Below are 25,270 nucleotides of genomic sequence, written 5' to 3'. Positions count from 1 at the left end.
GGAAAGGGGTTTGGGTACGGGAACGAACATACCAAACTGGGAACACATATACATTAATAACTATATTTGTACGATAGAAACAAAATTACGAGCCTTTCAAATGAAATTGAATTTAAGAGCCATCATAACTAATGATAAATTATATAGAGTTGGCATATTACCCTCAAAACAGTGCGTTTTCTGTAAAGATTTTCCAGAAACCCTTTTACATATATTTTACTCATGCACTGTAACTGCAAAGTATTGGGAAAATGTTACTGCGTGGATTTCCAGCAAACTGTTAATTGATGTTAGACCTCGTGCTATCTTATGTTTGTTTGGAACTGATGGCCAAGAACTGTTACTGAATACTGAATAAAAATAACATATGTGTGCGCGATATGTTATTTTTCAGAGCAAATACGCGCAAAGTAAACCAACTTTACAAAGATTTATTTATTCCCTAAAAACGGTGAAACAGTCGGAATTCCTACTTGCAATTAAAACCAACAAACGCCCGGATTGTTTACGTAAGTGGTCCGGCCTTTGATTGTCGCGTACTTGACTTAGCGTATTTCTTGTCTTGTGTTCGTATTCTTTCTCATTTCACTTGTTATCGTAATAAAAAAATAAAAAAATAAAAAAGGTGTAGGGTTGGAAGGTAAGTTTTTGTAAATTTTACATTGAGGCCAAAATTTTAGATTTGGTTTGATTGAATTTTAATGATAATACCTAACCCTAACTATAATAGCCCTAACCGTCAACATATTTTGAGATATACCGTTTTTAATAAAATTTGTGCTCTTTGCGTCACCTATCGAAAATTAGCTAAATGTGCGCCTGGCGTGAGGGCATTGTCTGGGTAATACTACTAACACAGGAACTCGTCTGACGCCCGGTTTTTTTTTTATTTTTTTATTTTTTTTTTATTACGATAACAAGTAAAATGAGAAAGAATACGAACAAGACAAGAAATACGCCAAGTCAGGTACGCGACAATCAAAGGCCGGACCACTTACGTAAAAAATCAGGGCGTTTGTTGGTTTTAATTGCAAGTAGAAACTCCGAGTGTTTTAGCGTTTTTAGGGAATAAATAAATCTTTGCAAAGTTGGTTTGCTTTGCGCGTATTTGCTCTGAAAAATAACATATCGCGCACACAGAAGGATGCAGTTCAGTAACAGTTCTTGGCCATCAGTTCCAAATAAACATAAAATTGCACGAGGTCTAACATCAATTAACAGTTTGCTCGAAATCCACGCAGTAACATTTTCCCAATACTTTGCAGTTACAGTGCATGAGTAAAAAAGATGTAAAAGGGTTTCTGGAAAATCTTTACAGAAAACGCACTGTTGTGAGGGTACTATGCCAACTGTATATAATTTATCATTAGTTATGATGGCTCTTAAATTCAATTTCATTTGAAAGGCTCTTAATTTTGTTTCTATCGTACAAATATAGTTATTAATGTATATGTGTTCCCAGTTTGGTATATTCGTTCCCGTATCCAAATCCCTTTCCCATATTTCTTGTTGGTGGAGAGGTGATTCTGTGGTGTAATCTGTTACGTGTAGGTAGGCTTGTTTTACCTCGCTAAATTTGGTGATTGTGTTTAACCAAAATGGGGTCTTTTGAACGTTTTCTTGGCTGGCATGTTTGTCTAGTTCATCCCAATTCGCTGGGATGGCAGAAACCAGTCTAATAAATTCAATGAATCCGTGATTGGTTGGTGTGAAGTTAAATCTTAATGCGAGGTCGTCGTAAGTCATATAGTGGCCTTCTTTGTTAATTAGATCGTAGTAACTAAGTAAACCGGCGCGAATAAGAGTTGGGATGTAGAACGCATTGGAGCGATATTTAATTTCTTTGTTGAGCCAAAGGGGCCTAGAGATGTTTGTGGGTAACCTAGTTAGTTTAGCAAAAAGTTTGCAATCGGACACTGCTTTTCGTAGCGTGCGAAGTGGTATCGATTTTACGTAAGCTTTTGAGGTGGGCGGAATGTTACTGCTTAACCATGAGTTGAATACCCTTGAATTGGCAAGTGAGGTTTCGATGGTTTTCCAGGGAGACGTATACGAATCATCAAACAGCCGGCTGACCCATTTAACACCGAGTGACACTAAGTACGCGTCGAGGTCCAGCATATTAATGCCTCCAGCCTCAATTTTTCCACACAACTTAGTGCGCTTGACCTTTTCCCACTTTGAGTTCCAGATAAACTTGAACATTGTCCTTTTGAGGTCTTTTAGAAATGCACTTGGCAGAGCGATAGGCACGACATTAACTTTGTCGGTCAGGGTGGGAATAACCAAACTTTTTAGTATGCATACCCGTCCGATCAAGGTAAGTCCCCTAGAGGACCAAATATTTAGTATTGTTTTGGTTTTTTAATAATACCAGTAAAATTTAAGTCGAAAAGTTCTTTTGGCGACCCGTTGACAGGAAATTCGATTCCGAGATAACGAAATGACGTCTCTGGCCATGTTAGGCCTTTATCTAGGTAAGGTTTAATCTGCGATGATCTTTTGGACCCAATGTAGAACGCTAACGATTTTTTGATGTTTATTTTACAGCCCGACATAAAGCCAAACTCATTAAGAATCGCAAAGGCTCGATCAAAATTGTTTGGTTCCCCTTTCAAAAAAACCAGCGTATCGTCTGCCAGGAGCGACACTTTAAAGTCATTGCCCAATAAATGAATTCCTACTTCGTCATCTTTTCGCATCGCAGCCGCTAGGCATTCAATGGCAAGTACAAATAAAGTTGGAGATAAAGGGTCTCCCTGCCTTACCCCCCTTTTGATACTAATCTGCCGTGACAAAAAATTATTGTTAATTATGGTGCTTGTGGGATTCGAGTAACAGCATTGTACCCAATGCAGAACATTATTTCCGAAACCAAATGTTTTTAATGCGGCGTAAATGAACCTCCACTCGATTGTATCAAAAGCTTTGTACATATCAAGAGACAGTATAGCCCCTGGATATTCCCAATCAGAATTTTTGTCCGATTTATACCCGATCATGTTTGAACTCTTTTGGGTTTTCTCCGATTATCGTTGGCAAATTATCTCAACGATAATAAGTGCATAATCTATGCACGTATTTTCTACGATCGTCATATATGACCCAGTTTCTTAATTTCAAAGGTAATAAACACATGATCACACCATATAATTCTATGATCACACATCTGACGTAAGTTTTCAATTTTGACCAGAGTACATTTTTAAATTGCTTCCCCCGTTTTTTATCCCCTTACAATAAACATCAGACAGATTTGCCCTGAAAGTAGTATAAATCAGATATAAAGTAATAATCAAGAATTACTTCGATTTGAGATCTTTATTGACCCAGAAAATAAAAGTTTGGATTATGATATTAGATTGTACATTTTTTGACCATGCGGTAACTGGTGAGACAATCTTGTAAATTACTTGTTTAGCGCGTTTTTTGCGTCACGTGACTTGTTTTAGCCAATAAGTGCCTTTCATCGTTATCTCGGTCACGCTTGACAAACGCGCTCTGAAAAAAAAGTTAAGGTAGGCGACAGGATTGGATTGCCGACCAAGAAAGGTAAGACTTGTTTGTTTGGACATTAAATACTGCTATTTTAGTAAAAAAAGTGTTGTTGCCAGTCATGTTTTATAAACCTTTCCTTTTGCTTAACATGCAGTGTTGTCAGTGTTATGTAGGTTTAGGCCACAGCTTGCAAACCTTAAACAAACTGCTTTGTGTGTGTGTGTTCAGCTCTATGCATTGAAAATGCCTGGTAAAAGACCGAAGCTCCAAAGAACTTTTTATAAGCCGTACAGTGACTTATCACGAAAGCAGAAATGGCTTCGTCGAAAAAATGCACAGCAGTTGTGTGAGACTACATGCAGCGATAACAGTTTGGGACTAGGTTCACAAACTGTGAGTTTAGACATTCCTACTTCAAATTTGCCTGTGTCTGCACTAATTATACCTTCAAATAATGAGATCGAAAATTCAGCAGCTGGGAAAAATGATGCACAAGATGTAGAACAAAGACCATTGACAGTAACTGAATTAATAACTGATTGGGCTTTATCACAAGTTAATGTACCAAAAGCTGCAGTCACAGCACTTTTAAAATCACTGCAACAAGTCCATAGTAACCTTCCTTGCAGCTATAAAACTTTAATCCCATCTCCAAATCTTGCCTATGAATGTATGAATGAAGGCAGGTACATTCACATGCCCAACTGGGTATCAACATTAAAATCTGTGTTAGGTTATTGTTATAGCAGTTCGAATGGATCTGTACCTTATTGCCTGGTAATAAATATAGATGGTTTGCCTTTGTTTCGACATTCACCTGACTATAAGCTATACCCAATCTTGGTGTCAGTGTACAAAACAAAGATGCGGCCAATTTGTGCGGGAATCTATTGTTCTGAAACAGGTTGTAATCGAGAAATGCCAGATCCCGGAACTTTTTTGTCAAAGTTTTTGTCAGATGTGAAAGAACTGATTTTAAATCCCATTGTTATCAATGATGTTTGCTTCAATCTTAGTAAAAACTGCATCTTTGTTTGCGATGCCCCTGCCAGATCATCGTTAAAAAAAATCAAAGCACACTCCGGTTATAGCAGTTGTGAGCGATGTCACATTGTGGGAAAATATGATTCTTTATCAAGACATGTATGTTTTTTAGAAACCAATTGTCAGCCTAGAACTGATGCAGTGTTTGCATCAAGTTCATGTTCTGTTCACCATAATGATGACACTTCTGTACTGACAGAGTTTGGAATCCCTATGGTTTCTTGTTTTATATTAGATTACATGCACCTTGCCTGCCTTGGTGTTATGAAGCGTCTACTTTCCTTTTGGAATGGATCTTATCGGTAATAAACAGTTTTTTTTAAACATAGGATGTAATAAAATTTACTTCTTTTTCATTTGCAGAAAAAGACATGCACAGCTTTCTAGTTGTGCGATAAGACTTCTCAGCACCAAAATCAATGAAGTAAAACTGTATGTTCCAAAAGAATTCAATAGAAAACTTAGGCCCATGGCTGAGTTAAGTTACTGGAAAGCAGCAGAGTTTCGGATGTTTCTTTTGTATGTTGGTGTTGCAATTCTAAAGGACAAAGCAATAATGTCGAAGCAAACATACAAGCATTTTATTAAATTTAGTATTTCAATGAGAATATTGGTATCACCGTGTCCAACTGATTCAGACATTGATGTGTCTCGAAAGTTGTTGAAAGAGTTTTGCATGGATTGTCCCAAATATTACCAGGATGGTTTCATGTCTTACAATGTGCACAGTCTAATCCACTTGCCAGATGATTGTTATCTCTTTGGTTCTTTAGAGCTAATAAATTGTTTTCCTTTTGAGAGCTATTTGGGTATTTTAAAACAATGTGTGCATTCTGGCTACAAGCCTTTTGAGCAAGTGGGGACACATGCCTACAACCAAAATGAAAATATTGTAATATCCATGAAGAAAGAAGTTTTATCTTTGCCTCCTGGTTGTGTTTTTAAATGCAATGTAAATGGCTTATCATTGACTGGGTTTGAAAGAACCGATGTACGGCATTATAAAAGAGCAAGGTTGTTTAATGGTTGTACTATTTCTGTTTCAAATGTTGCAGATTCCACCATAAAAAGTAGATCTGTTATTGCTGAAGTAAATGATATTGTTACATTCAATTCAGACAAGTATTTTGTAGTAAAAAAATACTTAAAAATGAAACAACTGTTTAAAACACCCGTTTCATCGTTCACTGTTGGCATTTTTGTTGTTTTTGATTTGGAAAGTGATTATTGTCTTGTGCCATTTGATGTATCTGTTAAAAAATGTTTTCTATTACCTTATGGTAAAAAGTTTGTGGCCATTGAGTTACTTCATTAGGCTATATAAATTAAAACAAAAAAACTATATGAATATGGTCAGTCATTTCAAAACCATGTTTTTGTTTAGATTTCTGAAGTTTAAAAAATGAAAAATTTTGTGTGTGTGAGATTTATCCGAGGAAGCAAATCTGATATTGTTTATAAACAATGGATGATTACTGAAACACGATGCAGATGGCCACAAAATGTACAATAAATGGTTAAGAATAAAGTTTTATCGGAAGAAAATTGGAAAGTATTTTCATGTGAAATTTTATGTCAGTCAAGTAAGTATTTTTACTTGCAAATGTCAACAATATTCTCCTAATTCACAAATATGGTGTATCTTCCTGAACTTTTGCTTTAAATTACACTTTAACTATTACATTGAACAAAATCCTTTGTGTGGCCTTGAGGTGTAATTGTTGGCTACATAATTTGTTCATGTTTATTAGATTCCTATGATTGATGCTTAAAAAAGGCTTACACTGCCGAGGAGCTTAATGACTCCTCCGAAGATGATGGCAGCACCAGTACACAAATACCTACACTACCGCGGGAGAATGCTATTGCACCAAAAAGGTATGTTTAGTGGGTAGAATACAAACAATGTATAAACTACATTGCAAATTTAATGCTTGTGTTTCAGGATATTTTTATCTCCTCAACATCCAGCACCAAGAAAAAGGGCAAAGGTAGATGACCTAACTAATCTGAGCAACATTTGTTGGGAGTTGAACATTATCAGAACGGATGTTGCTAATGTTTTGAATGCTGTAAAATCCAACAAAGTCATGATTGAAGATGCTCTTGCCTATATCAAAAGTTTAAAACAAGTAGAACACCAAAAGGAAACTACATGGACAGCATTTCAACCAGCTTCATAAGAAGAAGAACTAAGTCAAATTCTGAATAACTTTCAAGTAAAGATGGTGTTTTATTTTTAAAATGTTTGTTATACACAATGTTTATAATGTTCCAGTAGAATTTATAATGTTTTCAAATAGAATTTTTTGGTCAGAGTTATTTGTTAAGTACTTCTTATATTTACAGGATTTTCAAAATATTGGAAGAAAAATTGATCGCGGAATGCTGCGTGCAACTGTGAGAGCATTTATGAGGTGCTTCATGACAAGGCCCTTGGCTATGACCTACTCATGGTCTGGACTTGGCAGTCAAAGAAAAGCAACTAAGAAACCATTTGGTGGTTCTCAATTGGATGATGTCCGTCGAAGTAAGTTATATTTACACTCAACTCAACACCTGTGGCATTGCAGGTTATTCCTAGTAAGGTTATGAAAAAGGTTTTGGGGTTAATGACCAATATTTGTAGATCTGTTAATCACTGATGCCTAACCTATTGGCAATGGAGAAATAAAATAGGTAAACAATAGAACAAATTTATGGCTGGTATAGGATTTTTTCAGTTTGCCATGTACCCCTGGAGGTCCACAAACCGCAGTTTGGCATTTCTTGGTTTCAACTGCCCAACAGTGTTGCAACTTTATTGACATTTTTCCTTGTTTAGAGTGTCTGCAATTCACAAGCCATAAATCAGCAAGCAGTCAAGAGGTTGTCAATGACATCAAGACAGTATTGTCCGGTGCTGCGGACTGGGATGGCGGCAGAAATTTAAGAAAAGGCGAAAAGGACAACAAAACATGTGAAGGTGCAGATGTTTCATCTGATGATACCATAAAATACGTTTCATCAGAAGATACAGATTCTGATTGAGTGCACACTGCACTTGTTAGTTGCACACCCTTTTCGTTATAATACCTTCGCTATCTTGCACATGTACTTTTTTACGCATTTGCAAAAGTCGTGATTTTTGTTGTTTCATTTGACTGGTGTAATGTGAAATAAACGTTGATAGACACTATTGCAAGTCTTGATTATGTGTGGATTATGACAGATATGCGTGTATTATCAATGGGCATCATGCTTTTTACAAGCATGATGACAAACATGATTCATCCAAGAAAATCTATCTATGGCCGATGTTACATTTGCGTGCACAATCGGGGATAATAACAATGGGCAATATAGGACATGTCTAGCGTATTATCATACATGAAATCGTGATAACTTTGCTTTGATCGGACATAATTTTTCCGATTGGGTTGTTGATTATCAGCAAGGTCAATCACATCGAACAGTAAACGAATATTATCCCCGATGAACCTCCCTTTAATGAACCCGTTCTGGTCTCGATTGACGAGGTGATCCAGGTTGGATTTTATGCGGTTGTTTATGACTTTGGACACGATTTTGTAGTCAGCGTTTAACAGTGTTATGGGTCTATAATTGGTGATGAGCTGTTTGTCTTTATTGGGTTTTGGTATGAGGGTCACCACTCCTTGGCACTGCGTTGGACTGAAGTGTCCTACTTGCGCGGAATAAGTCCATGCATCCTTAAACATGTCCTTAAGGTCATTCCAAAATGTTTCATAGAACTCGACAGGGTATCCGTCTGGGCCCGGCGATTTATTTCGGGGCATAGATTTAAGCGATGCGTTTAACTCGTTTTCGGAAATCGGCAACTCACTATTTTCGAACTGAGATTGATTTAACGTTGGCAAATTAAGTTTTAAAAGGCGTGATGTCACCTCTGATGTTGCATAATGAGAATCAGGCTGTTGGTAAAGATGTTCAAAAAATTTTACCAACTCATCTAAGATCACCTTTTCGTCTGGGCAAGCGTTATTGTCTATTTTCAACTGATCGATCGATTTTTTCAACGCATGGCGTTTTTCCAGGTTTAAAAAATACTTCGTATTTCTTTCGCCTTTTTCTGCCCACTTCGCTCGACTTCTTACCATCGCACCCTTTGTTTGGGCCTCTATTAGAATGTCCAATTCAATTTTTAATTTGGTTAGTTTTTCTATTAACTCAGGGTTACCTTGGGTTATTTCCTGTTCCAGTTTTTCAATTTCGCTCTCCAACTTCCGCTGTTTAGCAGAGTTTTTTCGATTGACTTTTATGCTGTATTTTATGGTTTCTCCACGAATTACGGCTTTTAAAGCATCCCACCGAATATGCGGATTTGTGTCACATTGAGCGTTGTTTATCTTATAATCCTGAATTGTTTTTTGGATGATGGAAATAAACCTCTTATCCGATAGTAAATTTGTGTTTAATTTCCAATACCCTTTACCTCTAACAGTTTGTGAGAATTTCAGAGAGAATGATACGATCTTATGGTCTGATTTTACCCCCTGTACAATATCGGCAGATGTTACTTTGTTATTTACGTATTCCGAAAGCAGGAAGAAATCGATGCGGGTAGCTACCAAAGGGTTAAGTTGTACTCGCGAAAATCTTTTGGTGGTCGGATGCATCTTACGAAAAACGTCGCATAAATTAAAAGTTTCCATATGTGAGAGAATACTGTTTCGTGAATTACGATTGGGATTAGGGGGCCCTTGGCTTTTGTCTAAATTATCCTGCAACGTTACATTAAAGTCACCGCCTATGATGAGATTTGAGTTATCCTCCTCGCCTACTTTCGCAAAAAGCGTGTCGAAAAAAACTGGGTCATCCTTGTTTGGCGCGTATAGATTGCAAAGTTTCAATTCGCGGTTGTTATATTCGAGGTCGATGAAAACGTACCTCCCTTCGGGGTCTACTTCTACGACTTTGGGTGAGTGCAAAAAGTTTTTTGTGAGCAGGATTACCACACCTTTACTGCGGGTAGAGCCATGTGCCCAAACTATTTTGTTACCCCATTCTAATTCCCATAATTTTTCCTCATTAATTAAACAATGCGTTTCCTGGAGAAACATGATATGAAATGCCTTCCTTTTAAGAAAGTGAAATATAGTTTTCCGTTTTTTATGATTTCTTATACCCCCCACATTAAAAGAGGCAACATTTAATACAGACATCACAGAAAGAGAAAATTAAAAAAGCAAAAAAACAACAACAAACTATTGATATTTTTGAACACCTTCTTCTATATCCCACTCATACTCAAACCCACAATTACAATTATAAGGTTGACTAGGTTCAATGTTGACAGCGGTTTTTTCCCACAACTGCAGTGGACTAATTTTCTTCTACAGGCGGGATTTTAACATTATTTGCTCATAGCTATCTTAGGAAGAGCGTTAACTGTATTACATTCACAAGTAATGGCATACCTTTGGCATCGGATGCATTCGAACAAGTTTCCGTCCATTATGTATTCTGGTTGCATTTCGTTACAGCATGGCATCAGCCTCATTGGTGCTTGACATTTTGGACATTTTGTTTCTGTTTCGAATTGTGGCAAAAGGAACAAGGTTGCCTCATCGCAACAAGCCTTAGCCACTATATATTCTTTTTTGCATTTACAGCAGAAGAAATTCTTGCAGTCTGGGTCCACTAGGCTTCCAGTATTGTAGCTTGGGCACTTTACTGGGATTGTGTATTCGCATAGACTACGAGATTTACTTTCCGGAAAATCTGTTGGGCTATTACGTGGTCGTTTGCGAGCCCCTGTCGGGGCAATAATTGCCGAGATCTCCTGCTTTTCTTGGTTGATTTGTTCAACCTCATGTAATGCCTCTGGGACAGGGTCACTATCATACTGGAGGCGTTGAGTCGTCACCTCCTTATCTGAGATCTGGGTTTGCAAGCGTGACCCAGTTTCCTTATCTTGCGGCGCTGCTTGGGTTTTGTTTTGTTGCTGCCTGTTTTCTAACAAAGGAAAATCCTCCTTTCTTTTTGCACAAGCAGACTGTTTGTGGCCTGTTTCTCCACAGTATTTACAGGTAATTGCTTGACCGTGATATGTTACATAAAATTCACAACCATGTACCCGGATGTAGCTGTGTATGGGGTTTTTTTCTAGATCAACTTTGTTCATGGTAAGTATCCTCATACCGGAAAAAAGTCCTTCTTTGTCTTTTCTATGTACTATTTTATTTACTTTGCCATAGTGCTCCTCCATGTTTTTAGCAATTAAGGCATTTGGAAACGGTATCGGGACCCATCCAACGCCTACATTAATCGTATCGCTTTCATACAGCCTTGAGTTTTGAACATACGATACCTCCAATAATTTCCTGTGCAGGTCCAAAACGTTTTCTCTTGTTGTGCAGGTTACATCCACAAGAGTGCCCTTCATTTCAGCTATTCCTACGATTTTTCTTAAAGGGAAATTGATTTCCTTCATTAGGTTCCATAATTCTTCTCTTTTAAGCTGTTTCGTAGCTTTAAAACTCAAGCAGTTTGGCCTTTTTAGTGCACTCACCGCACTGTCGGTTGCCGCCTGCGCATAACTTGGCTTTTTGCTCATACCTCCTTCCTTCATGAGCGCCAGACACCGCCACTCCGTCTGACGCCCGGTTGGGTAGGTGGCACAACAGAGCATAAGCGTTGCGCCACCTACCAGACATTCCCAGACCGGGCGCCGGCCAAATTCCAGTGTTAGTCGCTCTACTTTTTTGCTCTGCGACCCCATTTTGGAAAAGAAAATTCTACGTGACCACTTGATGGGTATAGCCTAGGCACGTGAATGATGTTTAAACAATAAATTTACGCACGTATACCATGTATTGTGGCAAATGTCTTAACGCATAATGTTTCGCGACCCCAAAATTATATTCCGCGACCCCAATTTGGGTCGCGACCCACAGTTTGAGAAGCCCTGGTCTAGGTCAGTAGTCTTCAACCTTTTTTATAGGCGACCCCAATTTAAAAGAAAATTAAATCAGATTTCACATGCGACCCTATTTTTGTCCGATAGTGAAAAAATGTTTCAAGGAATCCCGAAACAGAAACTATCTTCATGCAAATATGCCAGCCCAATTTTAAAGTAGGCCTTAAATATTAGCATTCAGTGTGTAGCATTACGCTCAAATGATAGCACCCACAAGTTTTATTTAATTTGGCCAACCTAAATAGCGTTAAAGCTCACCAGTTCAGCAGAAATCAGTAAATTTATGTTTTTTTTCCACGAACCCGCTGTATTATTTTGGACACATTATGTCATTCATGGGACTTTATCGCGTAACAATGGGTTGGCCAACTTGTGTTTTATAAGGATTATTGCATCACAATCAAAATGTGACACGAGGTACCAAGCTGTACTGCAAAACATTGGCAAAGGTTGCGAATTAGAAAAAAAACATCATTTTTTTGGTAATAAATTCAAACGCCAATAAATTAAATTTATCGCGACCCCAGAAAAAGTTTGGGCGACCCCAATTGGGGTCGCGACCCACAGGTAGAAGACCACTGGTCTAGGTCGGATTGTGCAGGTTTTGAAGAACTCCACCGAACCCCAAGAAGAGACTCGCGCACTATGGCAATTTTAAAAGCGGCCAAAGGAAACTGAACTTAGACAGGCACCAGTACGAACAGAAGGCGCAATCACTTCTGGATGATAACTCGATATAGCCTACCTACGGTTACCGAAGAATCCGATCTAAAGCATAAAACGGGATATGGTCGTCCGTAGCCTAGTATAGCCTAGTCACAGTTGGAACTTGTATGTTAAAGGTTAAATTAATGGCCCATAATATCACATACATAACGTTTTACACCATATACAATTGTTTCTGGTGTGGTGTGCTACTGTGTTAATAGTTACCTATTTAATAACGTTTTCAACTGTTAGGCTACCATTGTATATAAAGCAACAGGTTGCAGAAAAACACTATAAACATAAGTGCATGAACACAAGTAAACACAAGTAAACTAATTTAAAAAACTACAAAATTTGACTACAACAGTAATAGAAAAACAAACTATAACTTTAAAAAAAATATTGTTACCTAATTGTTCTCGTTCACTATCTTTATTTTGTGTTCCCTTTCCGAACCTTCTACGCAGCGAAAATTAGGCTATAACAAGGCATGTTACGAAAAATGCCACAATAAGAATACGCCACAGTGACGGGCTTTCCAAATGAAAAATGATTGCTGAAATGCTCGCAACTTTCTAGCCCAGGGGTTCCCAAACTTTTTTGGTCTGTGGCCCAACTGTCTATTTAATAGCGATTCGTGGCCCACCACGTGCTGTAAATTTGGGCACAAACAAAAAAATAACTCAAAAACAGGCGAAATTGTCCAGCAATATATTTTTAATGAGATACATGCTCCTGAAATTTGGCTACTAGATTCAGAATTCTTTGCAAAAATTACGTTTTTCAAAACAAAGCGCATAACATCTACAGTATTACAAAACAGTAGAATCTATTCAAATGGCTCTGTGGCCCATTGAAAATGTCTTAATGGCCCACTACTGGGCCATGGCCCACAGTTTGGGAACCACTGTTCTAGCCGAAGGTAGCCTACATATCGATGTCCTTTTTTGTGGTGGGTCATCGGTCGACCATTTGAACGCTACGCTAGGTTACTCAAGAGTAGGCTACATTTTCTACAGTTTTAAGTTGTAGGGCCTACAATGTCGGCTACTTTATTTGCCAACCGAGCGTTTTGAAGAAAAGAGAAAATAAACTTAGAATTCAATCAAACGCACCTTATTAATCTTACCTGGTGATTCGTCAACATGGGGACCAAACTGTCCGGTGAAAAAGGGGTGAAGAAAATCAAAACTATAAAAGTCCTCATAGATAACTAGTATATTTTTTTTTTACAGCAACGACTTTTTCAAAAGTGAAAAAACAATATATTTTGCTTCCATGTGCTCGCGCAAGCGTATCTTTTATCGTGCTGCTTAGCAACATACCGTTACGGTTGATTGGCGATATGCGTTGTTCATGGTTACATAGTAAAGTTTATTAGCAGACAAATGCAGGTCATTGTTTGTGCTTGATTTTTTTGAAATACTTCATTTTATATTTTTAAAGACAAACAAATAAAAAAATTTGATAATTTTAGGATACAGTGACTTCACGTAACGTTGTGGTGCCGAGGCGGATGAATACATAGTTGTCACGGGTCCGTAGTAACTGCCAATTTTCGATCACTACGTAACAACCACATTTTCCCATCGTATACAAATCGTTGACTGAGGTTCAGTGGCCAGTTGCTGTGGATGTTGCCAAGAAGGGCTATAAATTGACGCTATAAACTTTGCTTTCGTTGAGAGTGCAAGATTCAGTAACTAACTTGATATTTTAAGCGCAATAAAGATTTTTATCTGGTCACCGTAACTCTGCAAAAGATTAGCAATGTTCAAAAACACCTTTCAAAGTGGATTTCTGTCCATATTGTACAGTATCGGCAGTAAACCGTTACAAATTTGGGACAAAAAGGTTAGTGCATTTTACGTTAAAATGTGTATCTGTTATCGACAGGGAAATAATTAGCTGATCAATGTACATTTTTTTTTGCACAAATAGCAAGTAGGTTTTGCAAAACGTCGCATAGTAGTGCAGTTCGATTTTTTTTAATACACAAAAATATAGATGTATTGATTTGAACTAATTTTAAAATCTGGATAAAAACAGAAGTTACTTTGTATGATTAATGTAAATTATGGTGGCGAAATGTTTTTTAAGCAGGACACTTGGCAGTTGTGGGATTGGGTAATAGTAACTGATAGATTGTGGAAAGATAAGAAGTTTAGCTTTATTAACAATTAGTTAATTAATACATTGCACCTTGTGGTACCGATTTAGATTTTCTTCCAGAAAATGCAGTAATAAACATGATTCATAGTTTTTTTTTATCAAATCCATTTTTTGTTCAGGTGCGAAATGGGCACATAAAGAGGATAACAGATAACGACATCCAGTCCCTTGTACTCGAAATTGAGGGGACTAATGTCAGCACAACATTTATAACATGTCCAGCAGATCCAAACAAAACTTTAGGAATCAAACTACCATTTCTCGTGATGATCATCAAGAACTTGAAAAAATATTTCACTTTTGAAGTGCAGGTAAAGTTACTTACAATTGCATTATTGCTTGGACTTGTGGTTACAAGCAAGGATTTCTTCAAGCATTCTTTTACTTAGGTTCTGGATGACAAAAATGTAAGGCGACGGTTTCGAGCATCAAATTATCAAAGCACAACCAGAGTTAAACCTTTTATTTGTACAATGCCTATGAGGCTTGATGATGGCTGGAACCAAATTCAGTTTAACTTGTCTGATTTTACAAGAAGGGCATATGGAACAAATTACATTGAGACCCTTCGAGTGCAGGTATTTCGCATTTGGTTAAATGTGCAGAACTGTTTGGTAATCTGATTTAACAGGTCTATTCATCAAAATGTGTACTGTTTGCTATTGACTCTTTTTGCTTTTCATTTTCTTAGATTCATGCAAATTGTCGTATCCGACGAGTTTATTTCTCTGATCGATTATATTCTGAAGATGAACTTCCTGCGGAATTCAAACTATATTTACCCGTACAAAACAAAACGAAGGTAAGTTATTTAAGCAAAGAAAGTTCAGTTAATGCATGTAGAAATATAATGCTTATGAACTACAGTTGATAACCTATCTTTTTCGTAAATATATATGTTGTATGTCTGCACAGAAGGAATGCAATTTTGTTGGGGTATAGATGTTTTCTTAGTTTATTGAGCACAAGAAACTGTTTCATGTATGGCATTTATTTAATCTACACTACTGCACTAACAGCCATTTTTGTGTTTTTTAGCCATAAGGAACTCAACCCACTCTTGGCTGGATTTTTTACCAGCATGCAAGCCACTTTTGATGTTATTCTTTAATGTTTCAACATTTAGGTTTTTTCGTATGATTGGTAATAAAAATAAGATCACCTGCATTCATGTACCAGACATGCAAAGTGAACTAAGTCAACTGGACAATGGGCGCGCTGCTACATGACCATATTACAATGCTTAATGACCAAAAATAACATTGGATGTAAGTAAGCCAATGTATCAATGTTAGTGCGAAAATGTGTTTCACATAATTTTGCTATTTCCAGGCAACTGTATAATAACCATTTTAAAAAGCTGCAAACACAAATTTCCAATGCTTTAATACCCTGTTATTTACTGCAGTAAAAAGCATTGGTTCATTTGTTGCCTATTATTACAAGCCCTATCACTACAATTTTGTTTCCATTGCACAATTTGTTATTACTTTTGTGTTTTGTTAAAATGTTGGTGACTTTTTATTGCGATAATTATAGATTACTTTAAAAGATTCCTACCTAGTTGATTTACAGATCGGAAAGGGTTTACTATGCAGTAGCACAGTCTTAGACATGTCAACAGACTTATTTTAAACAATATGTTTGCAGGGAGCATAATAGTTGGATTTAAAAGCAGGTCTGAGGTAGGCAATTGACAATTCTAACAAATGACCATATGCATATGCCTTATATAACCAACCAATTGTAACATTGTTAAGCCCCCAAATAACAAATTTTTGATATTGATCCCCTTCCTGAAGGGGACGCATGATTTCCTTTTGTTTTTTTTCCCCCAAGGCCTTTCTTGAAATTCACAGCTTGGTATATGTAGTCATGTATTGATACTGTTTCTTTGCTACTTGCCCACAAGAAAAAAGGGTAGAGAAACAAACACTAGAATGGACTATTTCCAGGCCAAGGACAATGGTTTCCAAATGTTTTGATTTACATAACAGTTGTTTCGTAATTTTTCCGAGTAGGACTTGCTGTACAAGATGAATACAAAGCTAAATAAACACTAGAATAGCGGTTTTCCTATATATTGCTGGGTTATATATACTACATCATATTTAATGATGTATCACATATTCCATTTACTATATTTATAATGGATATATATTTGGCACCTACATTTCATTGGGTCCCTATCTTTTTCCTGGCACTTTATAACCTAATTGTTTCTGCAAGCATAATCTAATGGGTCCCCACACATATGCATTGCGATTTGGTAACAGTAAAAATAGGGCACAATCACTGTTAGATATTTACCAATTTACTATACACATCATTTGATCTACATATATGATTGTTTTTGCAAGCAAAAACGAATGGGTCCCCATATGCGCGTTTGTGCGGATTTATGGTAAACAAACATCCTGGTTATTTTTAGATTCTTAAGGACAAGCTTAACCAACTTTAGCCTTAACCCAAAAAGTTTTGTCCGTATTGTTTTTGCATCATTATTGTCATATAATTACAAAAAAACAGTAAATAGGAAAAAATAACAGGAAATACTTTCAATTTATTCTCATGCTTTGACCTTGATATTGTCGTTCAAGGTCAGTTTTCAAACACAATTTTCCAAAACTTAAAATGTGCTTGATAACTTAATAAAACGACATAGCATAGCTGCGCAAAAACAGCTGATTTCTAATCACCGACACGACTGCCTCATAAAACGTCGGTCCGGACGTCAAGCTGAGCACTCCCGCTGCATTCACCCGCCTTAATCGTAAACAAGTGAATTACTCCCTTGAGAGTTGATACTTCTATCTGACTGAGAAAATGGTCACGTAACGACTGCGTTCATGCGTGAAGCAGAGGCATTTTTTCTATGCGCCACTATGGTCAATCACTCCCATTGCGTCAGCTGTGCACTGAGCGACAGGCAAATACGGTCATGACGTCATACGCATCGCCTGTCCCTGCCGTGACCCCGCAGCGTTAACGTTTACAGCGCAATATCACTAACACCGTATCATCTCAATTCCAACCAGAGAGAAAATGGTCAAGTGACGACTGAGTTCATGCGTGAAGCAGAGGCATTTTTCCATGTGCCACTATCGTCAATCACTCCCATTGCGTCAGCTGTGCACTGAGCGAGCACAAATATGACAGAAGACAGCATGTAAAAACATATTTTTACTATTACTGAGCCGATTGCACTGAAATTTTTACCAGCCAACAAGGAGCACCCTATCCACAGCTGTTAAAAATTTCAGCAGTTTAAGTCTTGTATTTCTGGCCTCAATAACATGTGAACAAACAAACAAATATTTGGGGGTAAAGGGGTGAAAATGGATATATACAACTTCAAGTTACAAAATAGTTTAAAATACGCTGCAATGTACCAATCAAAAAGTACGAAACTCCAGAAACATCTGCTTTAGCAAGTATAGCCGTATAATTTCACGTTTTGGGGGGCTGTGGGTGAACCGAGGGGTCAAACGGGGTCAAAATTCACATGGACCATCGTTTGACCAATATCTATAATAAGAGTAAATTTGAGAAAGTTTGAACCATTCTTTCTTGACCAAAACGTGGGAACAAATCTGCGTTAAAAATTTCACGTTTTGGGGGGCTGTGGGTGAACTGAGGGATCAAATGAGGTCAAAATTCACATGGACCATCTTTAGACCAATATCTATAATGTGTGTAAATTTGAGAAAGTTTGAACCATTCTTTCTTGACCAAAACGTGGGAACAAATCTGCGTTAAAAATTTCACGTTTTGGGGGGCTGTGGGTGAACTGAGGGATCAAATGAGGTCAAAATTCACATGGACCATCTTTAGACCAAAATCTGTAATGTGTGCAAATATGAAAAAGTTTGAACCATTCTTTCTTGACCAAAACGTGGGAACAAATCCGCGTTAGAAAGAAAAAAAAAATATAGACAAAAACAATATGTGTCCCCTTCAGGGAAGGGGACCCATAATAATAAGCAAAACGACGCTGACAATCAACAGGCTTTTACGTTTTCCACCTCAACTATGATAGTTAATTGACCAAGATTCGCTTGTGGCGGAATTTTTTTCGGCTGGTGCAGTGTACAATGTCAGGGTCTAAAAGAGTATTTGACATTATTTTACAATGAATAGCCTGTTGTACTGTTTCAACACACAGGAGTTCGTGTTTTTTAGATACATTTTATTATTCCTGTAAGCCAGAGTAGCAAATTTATGTTGAACTAATCAGAAACTTCCACAACAATCACAAATGGCCTTACTTACAATTAATCAAATATCCAACACATTAAACCTTACTTTTTTTAACCCCAGGGCCTGTAAACATGAAAACAATTCTTTAGGGTGAAGGGGTGAATTCAACACAGCAAATTCTACAAGCTGTCCAATTTTCATTCAATTTGAACATTGTTAAAAGAGTCATACATTACAGGGCCAGTTGGTTAAATTGTGGTGCTACAGGGCAAAATACAACAATTGAGGACTTGATTACATGATAAACACATCAATCGAAACCTACAAATGGCATATTTTACATGCCATCCAATTTTAGCCCATTCCGACACTGTTTAATAAACTCACCCATTTTAGGGGGCTACAAGGTTAAACACAACAATCGACACCTATAAATGGCATACTTTACAAGCTATCCAGATTACAGCCAATTCCGACACTGTTTTAAAATTCACCCATTTTGGGGGGCTAGTGGGGTGAATACTGGGGTTATCAAGACAATCAAAGTACGATGCACATCTACATAACTATATCTGCCATCTGTGTAAGTTGCAGTGAAATCCATCATACATTTGATGGCAAAACGATTTGGATAAACTTTGGAAAGAAGAAAAAACATTTTAGGGGGCTAGCAGGGTAAATATTGGGGTTATCAACACAAACAAATTGGGATGCACATCTACAGACTATATCTACCATCTGTGTTAGTTTTATCCAAATCCATCAAACATTGATGACTTTGGGAAGAAAACAAACAAACAATTCAAGTAAAATCAATTCAGGGAAGGGGACCCATAAAAATTCACTTTTAGGGGCCTGTCAAAATTTACATGGACCAACTTCAAGTATTTATCTTGTGTGTTAAGTTAAACAAGTGTCTTAACAATCTTGCATTAGTCAATAAAAAAGGAACAGATGAAAACAATGTGTCACCTTCGGGGCAGGGGATCCATAATTAAAATTACTTGAATTATTCTTATGAAAACAAGAGTATGTACCTGCCTTGCCTCAGGATAAACCAACGTTATTTTTTGCAGTTTTTACTCTCCATGTGGTTCCCATAGCGAAACATTCAAACTAAGGAAACATGAACAGCCAAACAAGCAAGTTTATTTTGAAACATTTGTTCACTGTTAACTCTTACGAAGAACAAAAGATGTCCAAGAATTCAATAATATATCACACAAATATGCTGGTGATCTGCATTTAAACAATGAATTCAAAAAATACCATTGTGATTGATAACAGGATTTATATACCACGAAATATAAATGTTTGCAACAGTGGTTATCCAAAACTGTTGTCAAAAAAATATCATAATATTAACCAGTTGGCACCAATGGTTTGAACGCCCTTTCAACATAATAGTCTTAAAGTAAACTTATGAATTGAATAGGAATATATCCATGAAAAATGTGTCAGAAAGCAAAACATGGATTTTCCTTGATAATTCATCACCTCCATAATACACGCATCAAGCTGAGTTTAAACTGTAAGTAAAAAAAGTTGACCTGAATGTTATATTAGTCTTTCTACCTAAGACAACAAACATCTATAACTATAACACTTTGTACAACATTTTATAAATTTACATATTCATGAAACCTTAGTCAGTTTGTCGGTGACAAATTATTAGCACTCCAAAACCTATTTGCCCACTATTGCATCATTAGTACAAATAGTAAAGATCTTGTTTTTTACAAATAGTAAAGATCCAGGAAAACATGACAGAAAAAGTGGGGCTTTCTTCTATATTTGCAATTTATATTTACACAAATTCCCACATAACATTGATAGTGGGAAGTATATTAATTGGATCCCTATCTTTATCCTGCATTTTACAACAAGTCTCTTTAAGCAGAAACAACTGGGCACCACATATATGTGTCTCTAGAGCAATGGTTCAACCGGGAAGTCCGCAAAGCATTTCCAGGGGGTCCGGAACACCTCTTAATTCGCACACAACGACATTGATATATATATCGCAATTTAAAAAATGGTTTGGTATTTTAAAATGGTGTGAAACTGGTTGAAAAATGTTCTTCATAGATGACAAATCAAAATGCATTATAACATTTAGACTCCATTGTGATGCAACAGACGTAAATTGTTAGTGAAATACAACGTCACAAGACGCAATATGTCTTTCTTGTTGAATCCAGACGTCACAACCCAAACAAACGAATTGAAATTTTGGTCCTGGACCGAAGGTGGTTTCTATTTTATGCACCATGTTTTTGTTGCTTTTTAATGAAAAAAGGATAGAAATACCTAAAACTCAAAGGGGTCTGCGATTAGATTACAGTATCGAAAAGGTTCTGCAAGGGCAAAAAGGAGTCAAAACTTGCATGGACTAAACGAAGTTTAACAAAGGTATGTAGCACATGTGTAAATTTAAATAGTTCTTTTCTGACCAAACATGAGAGACAAACCCACTTAAAATGAAAAAGAATGGACATTATGCATCCATTACAGGAAATGCATAAAAATACAAAACCACTTGGAAACCACAACAAATGCAACCAGTTAAAAGCCATTCAACAACCTATTCATACCAGAGCCAATTGGCACTTGACCAATTTGTGTAGATGATGACGGTAATGTAGCATTCGATGATAAGCCTCCTTGTTCCTTTACTACTGGATCTGAAAAATGATTGCAAAACATTATTAACTAGAAAAGTGGCTTTCTGATATACTTCAATTTTATATATTCTATACCAGGGGCGGGCAACATACGGCCCGGCGGGATTTTGAGCGGCCCGCAGACAGTTTCAGGTCTTACATGATAATGTGGCCCGCGGCCACAGTCTGCCGCAATCCCCCACTACTTGCTTACTGCGTCAAATTATAGTTATAACGGTCAGTAACGCTCCCCAATAGCAAAAAAACTTTCCCGCCGTTGTTACCACCGCACCATACATCCATTGTTACGACATAACTGCCAACCTTGCGTGTGGCCTGCTTTCACTGTTTCCTTTGTTTCCACATGTGTAGCCTAGTTAGTGTTTCAGCAGTATCTAAGTCTGTGGTGTATGCATTAAATTTGCTGTGGCGAATAATTTTATGTTATATCAGTTAGATTGTTTGGACTGTATTGTATTTGTGATGTTCTTGAATGTATTTGGTTTAGGTGGTCAAAAATCCGTTTTAAATCACTGGATAAATACGCGATTAATGTATATCGATTCAGGAATCCGGCCCGCCAAGTACTTCATTTCCCCATATCCGGCCCGCCGACTGGAGAAGTTGCCCGCCCCTGTTCTATACGATATTTACCAATTTACTATACTATACACCAGTGGTTCCCAACCTATGGGTCGCGACCCAAAGTTGGGTCGCCTGAACATTCTGTTGGGTCGCTTGTTTTAGTGACAATTACAGCATCTACTTTTTGACGCCTCGTAGCGTTACTTTTATATTACCCAGGGCTTTAAATTGTTGCCCAATAATAACTTCATCACAACTTATCGTGATAATAGTTAAAACTGTTTGTGACGTCATAAAGTGATGTCTCACAGTAGAGCGTTGTCTGGCAAATAATGCCTCGATTCAGCTCCAAGTTGGTCGTAAAAAACAACAGCGTTTGTTCGTTATAAGGTTGTTGATTTGCTAAACTGGCGTAGTAATTTTCAAAAAACTTTCCTATCTTACAGACAAAAATATAACTAAAATAGCATATTCATGGGTCGCGAGAAACCACAAAACTAAATTTTGGTAAGTATTTGGGTCGCGTTAAAAAAAGGTTGGGAACCACTGCTATACACAATTGTATCTACATGTATGATTGTTTTGCAAGCAAACACGAATGGGTCCCCACACGCGTGTTTATGCGGATTTACGGTAAACCTATATGTTGCAGTTATTTTTAGATTCTTAAGGAAAAATTTTTCACAAAGCATTAACTTAACTTTAAAAGTTTTTGTCCGTATTCTTTTTGTATCATTATTGTCATATAATTACAAAAAATCGGTGAAAAAAGAACTGAGAAAATACTTTCAATTTAATCTCTTGCTTTGACCTTGATATTGTCGTTTAAGTTCAGTTTTCAGACACATATTTTCCTACAAAGCCTTAACTGTTATATTAGAGGCTATATAAAAAAGTCGTTTGCTACAAAGGTATACATAACAACTTGTTTTTCACTTAACTTTGTTTCGCAAAAGCGACCGTTTAATGACCTTTTGACACTGTTTTTAACAGCATGCAGTCCTTAGTGTTCAACAATACCGTTCAGCCTAATTTATACATGACTTAAGTATTGATTCTTGAATGGATTTGTCAAAAATAAAGAAGATACGTTATGACAAAAAATTCTTATCTGTGTTGTAATGCTTACAAGTTGACCTTTAGTGACCCGTGGTTATGCGACGGCCAAGCTGACAACAAGAATTTAAAGACCATTTATCGCGGCGTTCGAAAAAGTTAAGTTTATTTTTTCATATTTATGTTGATCAACGACGTTTTGCCTGACATAAACGAAACCGAAGTACGTTTATCGAGTTTAAGTTACGTCTTAGGTGTAAAACTTTCGCCAAAACTGAAAATGCGTGTGATAACTCAATAAATCGATACAGCATTGTTGCACAAAAAACAGCTGATTTCTAATCACCCAAACGACTGTCTCGTAAAACGTCTGTCCGGACGTCAAGCTGAGCACTCCCGCTCTGCCGCCTTAATCGTAAACCAGTGAATTTCTCCCTTGGGACTTATATCTGACTGATAGCGTACACATATTATGGGTTGTAAAGGTAACTGGCAAAATTTTAAATGCTAAACAAATACCCCGCTTAAACAATTTTTAATTTTTTTCAATATTTCTGCACAATAGGGCCTGTATATCTGGCCTAAAACTAAAACCGATTATTTCGGGGTTTAAAGGGTAAATCCGAAAAAAAGAAGACAAAATTATTTAAAACATCTTACATTGCACCAAACAACAAAGCATGAAACTCCAAGACGCTGTACTTTAGTCAGTATAGCCGTTTTAAAAAATTTACGTTTTGGGGGCCTGTGGGTGAACCGCTGGGTCAATCGGGGTCAAACTTCAGGAGGATCAAATTTGGATTATTAACTAACATCTCTGAAAATTTGAATAAATTTAAAGCACTCTTTCTTGACCAAACGTGTCTCACAAACCAGCGTTAGACAGAAAAAAAATACGGACAAAAACAATGTGTCCCCTTCATGGAAGGGGACCCATAATTATCAGCACAATTCATTTCTAACAACATATACACCAAAATTACAAAAATAAGGGTGTTCCATGGCCTCCCTTGCAGTAAGTCGAGCCTGGTGGTCATATTTGATTAACTTGTCAAGAAAGTCGATAGCTTCTGGGCTGACAAGATGTGTGTTCTCACTGTGGACAAACCTCTCCCATCGTTTTCTTGAATGTCTGAATCAGAGACAAACATGTTTTAACGTTGCCACACGGTTTTTTATTGACCTATATGCCTTGATTTTAACTTTTTGAAACATATGTCTTGATTTCAATGATGTCGTTAACTGAAAAAGTTTTGTGGTATTTGATATGGATTAAACAAAACAGTTGACAAACTATACAAATTGCAAATACCAGCTCTAACAATGTGGTCTGATTTAAAAGTAACTCATTACATACATCAATTGAGACAACTTTGTCACAGTACCTGCCAAGAATATCATTAAATCTGGGATCCAATTCAATGTTGTATTTATCCAAATATTCATACAGGTCCTCTGTACCAAGAACTTTGGCAATTCTTACCAACTAAATAAATAAAAAAGCTTATTAACACGAGTCATTTGAGATTTTGTTCCCTTTGTATACATGTTCCCTTTTATTGCATTCTATGATGATGTAATATCAGTAGTATGCGAACTCTGTATGAAACTTCTGAATGACACAGGATTAAAACAAGTTTGGAAATTGATAAATTCAATACCCCTCAGAAATGAGGAACAATAATCATTAAGTTAGTGTCAACAATCAGCAGTCAAACCACATAATTACCTGGTCATAATTATCATGTCCATGAAAAAATGGCTCTTTTCTGAAGATCATGGATGCCAACATGCACCCTAAACTCCACATGTCAAGCGAGTAATCATAATACTAAAAAGACAAAGTAAGTGTGATGAAGTTTTAAAATACAACACCTCAATATTCCATTCAGTCTAATGTGTAATGATAATACAAATGCAGATCTGGAGATTTTTCAACTTCTCATTGTCATAAAACCTCAAAAACTAAAAAAGTCACATTCCAATATTGCATAACCTATCCTTTGTGCTGCAAATCTTTCCTTGGAAAATCCAAGTTTGACAAAAAAACAAATTAATAGTACCTGGTAATCCACCAGCAGTTCAGGTCCCTTAAAATACCGGGAAGCAACTCTGACATTGTACTCCTGACCAGGATGATAAAACTCAGCCAAACCCCAGTCTATGAGCCTCAGCTAAAAAAGAAATAAACTAGTAAGGCAGCTTTGAACATATTGTTTTTATGCTTTCATATCAATTATTTTATGTTTTAGAAAAAGGTATGCAGACAAACATATCTGTATAATGGCAACTCACCTTTCGGTTTTCATGATCAATCATCACATTGTGGGGTTTTACATCTCTGTGCATTATGCCCATGCTGTGGCAAAAATCTAATGCCTAAAAAAGCAAGTAAAAAGTATTT

General features: G+C 36.9%; 4 protein-coding genes and 1 pseudogene across 6 annotated transcripts in view; 3 read left to right on the top strand and 2 right to left on the bottom strand.

The window, feature by feature from the left end:
• Positions 1 to 3,741: 3,741 nt before the first annotated feature.
• Positions 3,742 to 5,927, top strand: LOC145228493 (uncharacterized). The gene is made up of 2 exons (XM_080093566.1): positions 3,742 to 4,844; positions 4,906 to 5,927. The coding sequence occupies exons 1-2, from the start codon at positions 3,742 to 3,744 to the stop codon at positions 5,855 to 5,857; spliced, it is 2,055 nt and encodes a 684-aa protein (XP_079949692.1). The 3' UTR covers positions 5,858 to 5,927.
• A 17-nt stretch (positions 5,928 to 5,944) lies between these two features.
• LOC145228512 (uncharacterized) lies at positions 5,945 to 7,720 on the top strand (annotated as a pseudogene). Its single transcript, XR_013860090.1, has 5 exons — positions 5,945 to 6,125; positions 6,294 to 6,420; positions 6,488 to 6,761; positions 6,892 to 7,072; positions 7,367 to 7,720. The product of XR_013860090.1 is annotated as an uncharacterized LOC145228512 (transcript).
• Positions 7,721 to 9,658: 1,938 nt separating this feature from the next.
• Positions 9,659 to 11,299, bottom strand: LOC145228501 (uncharacterized). Its single transcript, XM_080093578.1, has one exon. It carries the CDS (start codon positions 11,282 to 11,284, stop codon positions 9,917 to 9,919), a length of 1,368 nt encoding a protein of 455 aa, XP_079949704.1. The 5' UTR covers positions 11,285 to 11,299; the 3' UTR covers positions 9,659 to 9,916.
• A 2,431-nt stretch (positions 11,300 to 13,730) lies between these two features.
• Positions 13,731 to 15,915, top strand: LOC145232422 (cilia- and flagella-associated protein 20). Its single transcript, XM_080097045.1, has 5 exons — positions 13,731 to 14,044; positions 14,482 to 14,673; positions 14,752 to 14,940; positions 15,054 to 15,164; positions 15,401 to 15,915. The coding sequence occupies exons 1-5, from the start codon at positions 13,961 to 13,963 to the stop codon at positions 15,404 to 15,406; spliced, it is 582 nt and encodes a 193-aa protein (XP_079953171.1). The 5' UTR covers positions 13,731 to 13,960; the 3' UTR covers positions 15,407 to 15,915.
• Positions 15,916 to 19,689: 3,774 nt separating this feature from the next.
• LOC145232407 (casein kinase II subunit alpha) overlaps positions 19,690 to 25,270 on the bottom strand; it is a 32,606-nt gene continuing 27,025 nt past the window's right edge. For both annotated transcript variants that reach the window (XM_080097023.1, XM_080097031.1), the window contains 7 exons: positions 25,162 to 25,245; positions 24,930 to 25,040; positions 24,596 to 24,697; positions 24,252 to 24,352; positions 23,850 to 23,998; positions 21,157 to 21,246; positions 19,690 to 20,091 (listed from right to left, as the gene is read on the bottom strand). In XM_080097023.1, the coding sequence (XP_079953149.1) occupies positions 20,087 to 20,091; positions 21,157 to 21,246; positions 23,850 to 23,998; positions 24,252 to 24,352; positions 24,596 to 24,697; positions 24,930 to 25,040; positions 25,162 to 25,245 (642 nt within the window). In that variant the 3' untranslated portion in view covers positions 19,690 to 20,086. The remainder of the gene's footprint in view (positions 20,092 to 21,156; positions 21,247 to 23,849; positions 23,999 to 24,251; positions 24,353 to 24,595; positions 24,698 to 24,929; positions 25,041 to 25,161; positions 25,246 to 25,270) is intronic.

This window comes from Phallusia mammillata, chromosome 1 (genome assembly GCF_965637545.1).
Source record: "Phallusia mammillata chromosome 1, kaPhaMamm4.hap1.1, whole genome shotgun sequence".
Classification (NCBI taxonomy): domain Eukaryota; kingdom Metazoa; phylum Chordata; class Ascidiacea; order Phlebobranchia; family Ascidiidae; genus Phallusia; species Phallusia mammillata.
Note: the sequence above shows the minus strand (reverse complement) of the source record. Positions and strands in the feature narration are given on the sequence as shown.

Bases quoted from the DNA above. Each gene is read 5' to 3' on its own strand.
- LOC145228493 (XM_080093566.1), top strand. From the start codon at position 3,742: ATGCCTGGTAAAAGACCGAAGCTCCAAAGAACTTTTTATAAGCCGTAC. The intron at 4,845-4,905 runs GTAATAAACAGT...TTTCATTTGCAG, and splicing joins TTTTGGAATGGATCTTATCG to AAAAAGACATGCACAGCTTT.
- LOC145228501 (XM_080093578.1), bottom strand. From the start codon at position 11,284: ATGGGGTCGCAGAGCAAAAAAGTAGAGCGACTAACACTGGAATTTGGC.
- LOC145232422 (XM_080097045.1), top strand. From the start codon at position 13,961: ATGTTCAAAAACACCTTTCAAAGTGGATTTCTGTCCATATTGTACAGT. The intron at 14,045-14,481 runs GTTAGTGCATTT...TTTTTTGTTCAG, and splicing joins TACAAATTTGGGACAAAAAG to GTGCGAAATGGGCACATAAA. The intron at 14,674-14,751 runs GTAAAGTTACTT...TCTTTTACTTAG, and splicing joins ATTTCACTTTTGAAGTGCAG to GTTCTGGATGACAAAAATGT.